The 11,246-nt window shown below is 43.3% G+C and overlaps 1 protein-coding gene across 1 annotated transcript; it reads right to left on the bottom strand.

The window, feature by feature from the left end:
- Positions 1-311: 311 nt before the first annotated feature.
- On the bottom strand, positions 312-1,253 carry LOC120403484 (olfactory receptor 1019-like). The gene has a single exon (XM_039534556.1). The coding sequence runs from the start codon at positions 1,248-1,250 to the stop codon at positions 312-314; it is 939 nt and encodes a 312-aa protein (XP_039390490.1). The 5' UTR covers positions 1,251-1,253.
- Between the last annotated feature and the right edge of the window lie 9,993 nt (positions 1,254-11,246).

Raw genomic sequence — 11,246 nt, forward strand, 5'->3', positions numbered from 1 at the left:
CTCATGAAGGAGCCAGATCTGCCCAAGTGCTCAGCATCCAGCAGGTACCATTGAGATCAACGATTCTGGACTCCGAATTTAAGTCCTTGACTGGCAGTTGAGCACTTTGGAAAATTGGACTTCTTGCTGAAGTGCTGAACTAGTAGCTGGTGGGTGCAGGCAGAACTGTTTGGAAAATCTGGCCTTTAGTCTCTTTTGATGCAAGACAAACAAATTTGGTGATTCACAGAAATTAAGATAATGACACAGAGAAGTCACTCCTCCATCTTACTCCCATTTATTTATTCAAACTAAAGTCTCCACATTTACATTCACTGAGAAAAGAAAACCCTTCCTATCATCCTCCTAAAAACCTCTTTCACCTCCTTGTTCCTCAGGCTGTAGATCAGGGGGTTCAGCATGGGGATCAACAGGGTATAAAACACAGAGATGATTTTGTCCTGGTCCATGGAGTACTTTGAACTGGGCCTTAAATACATAAAAATGGCCGTTCCGTAGAAGATGGTGACGGTCGTCAGGTGGGAGGTGCAAGTGGAGAAGGCTTTGCGCCTGCCCTCCGTGGAGCTGATCCTTAGAATAGCAACCACAATGTACACATAGGAGACGACGATGGTCAGGAGAGTAGATGTTATAATTGCAATAGAAAAGGTGAAGTGAATAATGTCTGTGATGTGGGTGTCAGAGCAGGCCAGTTTCAGGATTTGGGGCACATCACAGAAGAAATGATTGATGACGTTTGATCCACAGAAGGACAAACGGAATATAAATAGAGTTTGAACTGTTGCATTTACCCAGCTGGTGAGGTACGACCCCAGAACCAGCAGCACGCAGAACCGCTTGGACATGATGACGGTGTAGAGCAATGGGCTGCAGATGGCTGTGAAGCGATCATACGCCATGACACCCAACAGGCAGCACTCACAGGACACAGCAATGCAGAAGAAGTAAAACTGCACAGCGCACCCAGTGAATGTAATTGCTTTGCTCTCCACTATCAAGGCCATCAATGTCCGGGGAGCGATGACGGTGGAGTATCCAACATCTAAGAGGGCCAGGTTACCGAGGAAAAAGTACATGGGGGTATGAAGCCGGGACTCAATCCTGATTAAAGTGACCATCCCGAGATTCCCCACCAGAATCAGCAGGTAGATCAACAGAAACACCACAAAGAGAGTGACTCTCAGGTTCTGGTTGTCCGTGAATCCCAATAAGATGAACTCGGTCACAGTGGTGTGATTCCCCTTCAACATTTATCCCAGATGTGCTGTTCCCCACAAGGGAGAAAGTGAGCACTACATGGAAAGAAGAGACAAATAAAGGCTGAGTATCAATTCTTTGGAGTCCGTCTGATCATATACCACGTGGTTCTCTGCTCAGATCTAACAGAGGTTGAAGACTCCATTATGAGTTTTGAACTAACAGCCATGGGTCTTTTAGCTCAGGCAGTAGGAAAATAAAACGTTCTCCCAGCAGATAGCTGGCCAGCCATGCAATGTCTGTACCTACTGTGGGCAGATTTGTGGTTCCAGGATTGGATTCCTGAATCATCTCAGGACCTTTATGTAAATCTGTAGTAGAAATCATCCTCAAATCGAGGGATCACCAATGAATGATCGGGCGGTAGAGGCTTATATTCTACTAGATAGCAAAAAGAACAGAGTACCACCTGTGGCACCTTAGAGACTAACAAATTTATTTGAGCTAAGGTGCCACAAGTATTCCTTGTTCTTTTTGCTGATACAGACTAACATGGCTACCACTCTGAAACCATTCTACTAGATCAGGGGTCGGCAACCTTTCAGAAGTGGTGTGCTGAGTCTTCATTTATTCACTCTAATTTAAGGTTCGGCATGCCAGTAATACATTTTTACATTTTTAGAAGGTCTCTTTCTATAAGTCTATAATAAATAACTAAACTATTGTATGTAAAGTAAATACGGTTTTAAAAATGTTTAAGAAGCTTCTTTTAAAATTAAATTAAAATGCAAAGCCCCCCAGACCAGTGGCCAGGACCCGGGCAGTGTGAGTGCCCCTGAAAATCAGCTTGTGTGCCGCCTTTAGTATGTGTGCCATAGGTTGCCTACTCCTGTACTAGATAGAAGTCTCCTATTCAGTGCTTACTGCCAAGAGCTCACCCAGTGCTGTCTCATTAGATTAAAATTTATTATGACTAGATTCACATACAGTTACCCAGGCTGATTAATTCCACCCCTGGCCAGTGGTACTCTTTGTACAGCAAGGTATTAAGTTGAGGATATAGGACATAGGTGCTTGTCCACTTCCTTTTATGGAGTCGGGCTAGTTGTTTCATACAATAAGGTACGTGGCAGGCAGGCAGAATTGTAGGAAAGGGATCCGTATTCACCATACTGAGTTGCCAGAGTTACACGATGAGCTTTTAGAGTATGTATGCCAGTAGCCTAGCCCCTTGTTTGTACTTCCGAGTTTCTGATGTTGCACACAATTAACTCCCTCCTAAAATTTTACCCTATTTCTCCTGTTCCGCTCCTTCTACCGGGGCCCAACCTATCAGGCTATAGAATCATTCTCACTTTTTTTGGCCAATTGCCTATTTAAGTATTTGTACGCAGTGGAACAGCTTCACTCGGAGAGACTGAAGGAGCCCTCATCAGAATACCCCATAGCCCAGTGGTTCGGGCACTCTCTGGAGAGATGAGAGACCAACGTTTAAATGTTTTCTCCCCACAAAGCCAGGGGTGGGGGGAGTAATGCAACTTCGGTCTCCCATACCCTGAATGACTGCTCTTACCACCAGAATAAAAGTTAGAAGGTTGGCGATGCCAGCATGAGCACCAACACTTCCTTCTCTAGCATTTCTCAAAGGAAGCAGCTTAGGTGCCGGTCTACAGGATAGTCCTCCTGGCCATCAGTCACAAGCTGTCGGGACTTAGGTGCTGAACTCCTGAGAGGGACAGGGCTTAGGACATTCTCCCATTGGCGAGCTCCCCACTCAGCATGCTGGATTTTGTGGATCCCATTCCTGGTCAGCTTTCTCTCCCCCCTATGCCATATAGGGGACCCAGGGTCCTAGCTCAGGTTTTGTGAATCCTGGAAATTTTCTGGGGACCTAAACGTTCAGCAGTATAACACTGAGCATTCCAACGCCTAAGTCCCTTGGTGAACCTGGCCTTACACATTTTCTTTATAGGTTTTAATTAGAGCTCATTAGAAAAGGATATTTCCATTCCATGGGTAAATCCAAATTTTGAAATTCCAAATAAGAATGAAATGTTGATGTTTCAAACTTTACCCAGGAATGGAAATTCCAAACAAGAATTTCAGTTCAGAAACATTGAAAAGATATTTTTGATAATATTGATTTTTTTCAGGAATTTTAAAACAATACTGTAATGTAAGATATTTTAATATAATATAGATTAAATTAAAGTTTTAATATAATATAAAAGTAAATATGAAATAAAACAATACGATAAACTCAAAATGAAACATTTTTACCTTATCATAACAAAACATTTTGACATTATCAAAACAAAATGAGAAGGTAAGACATATTTTAGTTAGACATGTTCCCATCCAAAATTTAATCAAAATCAACGCATTCCTGCAAAATGTTATTTTTTGTCAAATTTGCATTTTCTGACAGAATTGCTCCATCAAAATTGTTTTGACCATCTTTAGTTTTGATGTTTCTAAAGATTGTTTTTCAGGATGTATATCAACAAGGAAGAAGTTAGACTGATGTCTTTTGAAAGTGCATCTCCTACGCCATGCACCAGAACATGCACTGGCTGTGACAATGGGAGGTTTCTCTAAAACACTGCTCCTTTCTTTCAGCAGCCTGCCTGTGTGACTACTCCCACATCTAGAGAATATCAATCTAGGAAATGGACAGGGTGGAGTGGGAGGTTGCTGATTCAGCTGTGGATAAAGAGTGATGAGCCAGATCTTTAGCTAGCATGAATGGGAATTGACTTCAGAGGAGCTACATTGACTGACACCAGCTGAGGATCTAGTGTTCTTAGAATATCTACCCCCAGAATAGTCAGTCACCTGCACCTCATCACTGTACAAAATTAATGAAACAATCCACATCCTTGATCTCCAGACACATGCGGCAAATATGCCTACTGGACACATTTCTTCACAATCAGAATACATTTTCAAAAAAATAGAAATAAAAGTTTTAATACTCCGAGACACTTTTAGTTTGCAATATGTTATTCTTACGTAAGAAAGAATATTCTTACCTTTCTCAGAATGCGAGTGGCATGGGCATCATTTTCCTTGTCACTGCTTATTCTGCAACAGAAAAAAAAAACAATATAAATGTGCTGTTCAGATAATCAGGACTCTGATTTCAGTGAGTCTGAGCTCCACGTGAATTAGTTCTAAATGACAATTGTATCCACATGTCGGAACCAAAGGAGAAAATTTATACCATCTCCTTTGGAGCTTAAACGACAAACCTACAAGAGGGAGATGTCTGATGTTCTTGATCCCAAATAGGATTGTTTTTGGAGGTCGGTTGTTTATATTTATTTTGTGGCATATTGGGACAGAATCCTTGGAGTGCTACCGAGTCTGAACATGAGGCCAGGCACAGATGGGATTGTTAGAACATCTTTCATGTCCCCTGGGAATAACTGCACATAACTGTTTTCCCTACAAAACCTGTGCAAACTCCCTGGTGATTCTTGTATCTCTTTTTTCAAAGTGAACCGGCTATTTCTCTCAGGCAGGAAACCTGAACAATCCCTCCAGTGGCTTGAACACTAGCCTGATACTCAGGAGACATGGTCATTTCCTTTCTCCATCACAGTCTTCCTGTGTGACATAGGGCAAACCACTTAGTCTTTCTGTTCCCGCAAATGGGGGATGTTAACGCTCCACTACCTCACAAGGATGTTGTGAGGATAAATATATTAAAGCTTCTGAGATACTCTGGTCATGGGGCCATATAAGTGGAGCCAAGCCAATAACTGATTTTTCACTTCTGAATGTCAAGTGCTCGTACACCTTGCAGGCTTCCAGTTCTCAACTTGAGAGAGAGACAAGGTGGGTGAGGTAATATCTTTTATTGGACCAACTTCTGTTGGTGAGAGAGAGACCAGCTTCTGAGTGTACACAGAGCTCTTCCTCAGGCCCTGGAAGGAACAAAACCCCTTTCCCACCACCCCCTTGAGGAACTGTAAATATTTATTAAAAAAAACCAACCAACCAACCAAAACCCAGTACTACCTGTATCTTACCATTATTAGCTTCCAGTCCTTCCTCAGAACTGAAGAAGTTGTCTGAGCTGGTCAGGTATCACCAGCTTCCTCAGGGCAAAAACTATTCGCTTTGGCACTGGCATGGCTTGCCTAAATCGAGGCTTGTGGCACTGGAGGGTTGGGGTGATCTCATCACACACAGCCCCAAGGAGGTCTCTTTTCCCTCATTATGAAGTTCTGAAGCCACCGTTCCTCATCCCAGTTTTCCAAAATCATTCAATCTCACGACACCGTGCTGGTTCTCCTGGACCAGAAGTGGGGGTCCATCCATGGACATACCTTGGCAATACTGGCAGTCACCATATCTGTTCCATGGGGCCGGAGGAGATTGTCAGTCACCCATCATGGTCAGCCATTTATCATCATCATGTCAGAAAGTTCTGTCCAGATTCCATCCAGCATCTTGCCAATCGCCCACCCCACTGCACGAACACTTGTCCCTCAGGAAGGAGTGTCAGGAGTGCGAGTGCCAATGTAGGATCCTGGCTTGTATTTTCGCCTGAGATAGTATTTTAAGTTTTGCTTGCCTGTTTGATTGATATACATTGTATGCACACACACACTTACTAATATGTGTGAATAAAGGGACCCTTACTAAGGACAAAGGCAGACACCGCGTATGCTGCTTTTGCCTAAGCCAGCTGGGTCTGCCAGTACAATGGGAACCGATAAGAGCAGTAGACGTGTTCCTGGGCACGGTGGGCGTGTGATATATGAGTACACACTTGAAGATGCCTCAACTCCTATCTCAAGGCAAGCTCAAGCAGCCAGTCGGGAGGGGCAAAGGGGGATTGGGGGGAAGGTAAAACACTAAAAGGCCAGAGAAATGCCTGCCCCTGACCATAGCACAACCTCACTCCTTACCCCTCCCATGGAGAACAGAAGGGGTGGGATGAAGACCCCAGACCCACGACCCTCTGAAATGGAACGTGATGGTAATTTGTAAGGGGTGGGACTGCGCGCGTGCATTTCAGGTATAATTGTGCCGACTGAGGAGGTGGAGAACTCTGGGAAACAAGGCTTTGTGACCTCAGAGTTATGGGACCGTTTGCTGGAAACTAACCCCAATAAACTTTGCATTAGCTGTACTTTGGACTTCTGGTCAGCTTTCTGTGTGTGTAACGAGATCCGGGGGAGTGAGAGGGTGAAGGGAAAGCCTGCTAACAAGGAGCAGGAGCAGAACCACCAACCTTCCATGTCTTCCACCCAGTGTGGCCAGAGGGAGAGATGAGCAGGTACTGCCCTGGGCAAATGTGTAAAAGGGATGGGCTGTGGCAACTGCACTCAGAAAGGCAGTTCCTAGAGTGTTTCCTGTGAGGCACAGAACCTGGGATACTGCCTCTGAAGTGGTAGCGCTGCTCTGGCATAACAGAAGTGGCAGTGTGGACGCAGGTATATGCGTCTACACAGGATTTGACCTCTCTCCAGCACAGTGTATGTGGACGCTACATGCAGGTCTGAGGAATATGCAGGAGCAGGTACGGAGTCAACTAGCCAACTGTGCATGGAAGTGTAGACACAGCCAAAGGAGGGATATTCCAAAAGCACAAAGGTTAGTTAAGCACTCAGCTCCCAATGAGCATCTCTGGGAACTAGGTATCCAACAGCCTTTTTGCGCCTTTGAGCCTCGGTAGCACCTAAATGTTGGACTGATATGTCTCAAATGGCATTTAGTTACCTAATGTACCTTTGTGGATCTAGCTGAAACGTCTTAAAATTCTCTGACCCAAAATTCTGTGAACATCCGACATTAGCGTTGAACACATCTGGGGGGAGAATGTATGGCCATCCACTGTATCCAGCAGTGACGTCATGGCAGCTTGTGTGCTCCCTTGTGGCTGTAAAGCCCGATCTGCGAGGAGCAAGATTCTAAAAGGATGTCACTTAGAGATACGCAGGCTCCCGCTGAAGACTTGTCATGATGCTTGACCATTTTTTCAATCAGTTTTTCTTGTGCGTCTTTCTCAAACTGTTTGATAGTTGCTGTCCTTTCAAGTCTCTCCTTGGCTGTGTCTTCAAACTGATCTGTATTCATGTTGCATGAGTTGAGATTCTGTTTTAGGTTGTCTTTGAAGCATTTGTTGGAGTTGAGCGCCTTTCTTGTGCTTTCCAAGTTCCCTAATCCTGCAAACACATGTGCATGTGCTTAAATTTTACTCATGCGAGTAGTGCAATTGATGTCAAAAGGGATTACTCACATGCGTAAATTGAAGCACTCACATAAGAATGCCCAGGACTGGGATCTATGGTACTGGAAAGTCCATGGAAAATCACCATTGAGTCCAATGGTCAGTGCTTGGGCCCTTAATGAATGACAAGGGGGCTGGTATAGTTTTTTCAGAGTGATTTTAATGAGAAGGGGCAGCTATTTTTTTATACACAGCTGTTCTCTGGGAGATGGTGCCCCCGTACAAACTGTCTCAGCTAATTTCTTAACTTCAGTTAAACTACAAATATGTTTACTTATGCATTACTCTGGCAGAGCAAGTGTTAATATTGACATTGCTTCTGTGTAATGCGTCATATGTTGTTTTCCTAACTATTCCCAATATATTTTCTTGCCTAATTAGATAATGAAAGAATTGCTCAAAAAACAATGTTTTAATGAGGCCCACAGCAACTTATTATAATCCATAATAATAGATGCCTTGGACAAAGTTTTCCTGACTTTGGGGAATTGTGTCAACATGAACATTAGCATAACCAGTGCTGGACAATAGCATACTCTTTTCCTTTTTTCCCCCTTTCAATATCTTCACTTTCAGGCCAAATTCATAGGGCCTACATTTGTGTCCAAAGCCATGACAAAACCCAACCAACCCCACTGCAGGGCAGGTCTATGATTGATCCTCACTCACATTGACTAGTACTCATACCCACCAGTAGCCCCATGAGAAGTACACTACTCAGTGCAGCTAAAGCAAGATAGGCTTAGGTTGCAAATAAATGAAGAAGAAGGAAGGGCTTATCTGATACATAACAATATGTTTAGAGCATCTGAAACTATAGGCTCGATCTGAAAAATGGCCTCTTCTCTGAGATTGGTCTCATTGACTCACAGGACAAACAAAAAAAAAAAAAGTGGGTGGTGGTAAAAAAAATGCCAAAAAAAAAAAAAAACATACATTTAGGAAATACCGGAATCTCCTATTTAATGGAAAAACAGCAATCCTCTCAGAGTGTTTTACGTCAATGCAACATTAATATAAATCAGTGTTGAAACTGATGGTTAAGTGAAACACAATTGGCCAGATTCTCAGCTAGTGTAAATCAGCATCACTCCACTGATGTTAATGGGCCAGAAACTCCAGCTAATGTAACTTGATGGAGTGCCACTTAAATCGATATGACTGTATCTCCAGCGGGAGTAAATCATCTTTGCTCAATGACGCTCCAGCTCCAGTTGGTGTAAACTAGCATCACTACATTGCAATCAACGGGACCAGATCCCCAGCAGGTGAAAATCAGCATTAGCTCCATTGGCGCTAATGGGTGAGACCCCCCCAGCTTTAGTAAATAGGTGGAACTCTACTGAAGTCATTGGACCAGAACCATAACTGGTCAAACTTGGTGTCATTCCATTGAAGTCAGTGGGGCTTCCTACATTTATACAAGAAGAGGATCTGGCCCTTATGGTCATAGGATTTCCCAAAGCACATAAATGACTTAGGGGCACAAGCCCCTTATTGGGGCAGCGCTCTGGCTGGTTAAACCCAGTTGGTGGATCATGTCCTTAACTTGTAACCTGGTGTAGATATATAACCCACACACCTCCTGGGTGTGGTGGTCTGTCCCATCTGGTGGCCCTAAGACCACTTAGAGGGAGATTAATGAGATTGCCCTACAGACTTAGTTAAAAGCCACGTGGCTTTTAGCTCATGTGGTAAAGGCTCATGCACTAAGCTGCCGAGGTCCCAGGTTCAATCCTGCCTACCGAGGTCTGTCAGTGTTACAGCTGTACATCAAATTATCCATCCCCAGGGGCAAGTGTGAACTGTCTTATGTTCACAGCTTCCCAACCTTAACCATAACTCTGCAGAGTTTGGGGAAGTTCTGAGGCAGAATCTTGTTCCATGACTGAACTAACCTGTAGAAGCTATCGGTTCCCCTCTGTCTCAGAAACATAGGGATTGCCAGACAGGATAAGACACAAGGTTTATCTAGTCCAATAGCCTGTCTATGACATTGGCTTATACCAGATGCTCTAAGGAAAGTGTAAGAACCACACAGTAGGCAAATGTGGGAGAAGCTGCCCCCAACATTAGGTCTCCTCCTAATCTCCAATAGTTAGAGATTAGTTTAAACCTTCAAACATGAGATTTAATCTCTCTCTCAGAAATATTTTCTTTAATTATAACTCTTGATATTCTGCATATGCATATAAATAGCCTATCCCTTGTTGATCACTAAATTCTTGACCACAATTACTTCTTGTGGCAATGCATTGCCTAGAAAAATCATACATTTTGTGAAAATTACCTTCCTTGTCTTGATTTTAATTTCCTAACTTTTAATTTGATTGATTTTTCTCCTGTTCTTGTGTTATGAGACCGGAGAAGAGACATTCTTGATCTACCTTCTATAGACAATTCAATCTCCACCAACTGGAGAATGAAAACAATGGCATATTAGGTGATAGTCTGTTTCTATCTTGGCATTTTGTCAGAGGCCCATGCAGTGGTTATTCTGACATTGTTCAATTAGTTCTCCCTAAGAATCATCTGCATTGTCCAAAGAGGATGGATCTAGACTGTTCTCAGTGGTGGCAGATGACTGAACAAGGAGCAATGGTCTCGAGTTGCAGGGGGGGAGGTTTAGGTTGTATATATAGGGAAAAACTTTTTCACTAGGAAGGTGGTGAAGCACTGGAATGGGTTACCTAGGGAGGTGGTGGAATCTCCTTCCTTAGAGGTTTTTAAGGCCCTGCTTGACAAAGCCCTGGCTGGGATGATTTAGTTGGGAATTGATCCTGCTTTGAGCAGGGGGTTGGACTAGATGACCTCCTGAGGTCCCTTCCAACTCTTATATTCTATGATTCCGTGATCATAAGTGAGAGCTAACATAAGGACCCTAACAGGGTCTAAAAATACTTTTTTTTCCTCATTGGGTATATCTATGTGCCATTCCAAGGTGTGATTTCAGCTTGCATATTCCTTAAACTCTGTGGCAGTGATGTAGGCCTGAAAACCTAACTTTGACAATTGTTTTAAAGGATAATTATTTTAAGTTCTAATATAAGTGGGTACAGATTAGACATAGGTGGGAAAATAATTTACTGTCCCCTGAATATATTCAAGATTTCAAAATATTTTCCCCATTCTACACTGAGATGAAACCGGGTCTTCTGGAAAAACTTCACAGAAAATGAGAGACAGAAGCCTGACCTATGAATAGCCAGTAGCTCAGTGGTTAGGGTACTCTTCTAGGATAAGGGATGTCGTAGAAAAACAGAGCCCTCACTCTCAGGTGGGGTGCAGCAAGTCAGATACTGTATTATCTCTAGCAATCGTGTGGAGGAAGAGAGCTAAACAGGTCTCTCTCCAGGTAATCAATTACAGCAAGCATTTATACCTTTGTTACATACAACCATGAGCAACAGCTGCATTTTGTTTATACATAGGTCATCCTGATAGCTTATTTTTTCCACATCTATTTCAACTCTAGTCTACATTCCATACTTATCTAACACAAGGTCGAAACAACTTCTCCCACAGTTCTTTCCCACTCACCTCACACAATCCTCCCTTCTACAAATCTCACGGTATTAGGGTTACAGCTAGCTTGACTCTTGCTCACAGAAGGGACTGTTTGCATTGAAATCCCCTTCAAATCCCTGCTAGTTCTCTCTTTACTTCCACAGGGATGAACTGGTGGATTTTCAACAACTCCAGGGAGACCAGCTGACAGTCACTATTGTGACTGAGCCCTCCAGCTAAACCCCAGATACCACCACTCAAAATACCACCAAGCAATTGCCTGGTGAGTCAGGATGAC

This window comes from Mauremys reevesii, linkage group 4 (assembly GCF_016161935.1).
Source record: "Mauremys reevesii isolate NIE-2019 linkage group 4, ASM1616193v1, whole genome shotgun sequence".
In the NCBI taxonomy this organism is placed as follows: domain Eukaryota; kingdom Metazoa; phylum Chordata; order Testudines; family Geoemydidae; genus Mauremys; species Mauremys reevesii.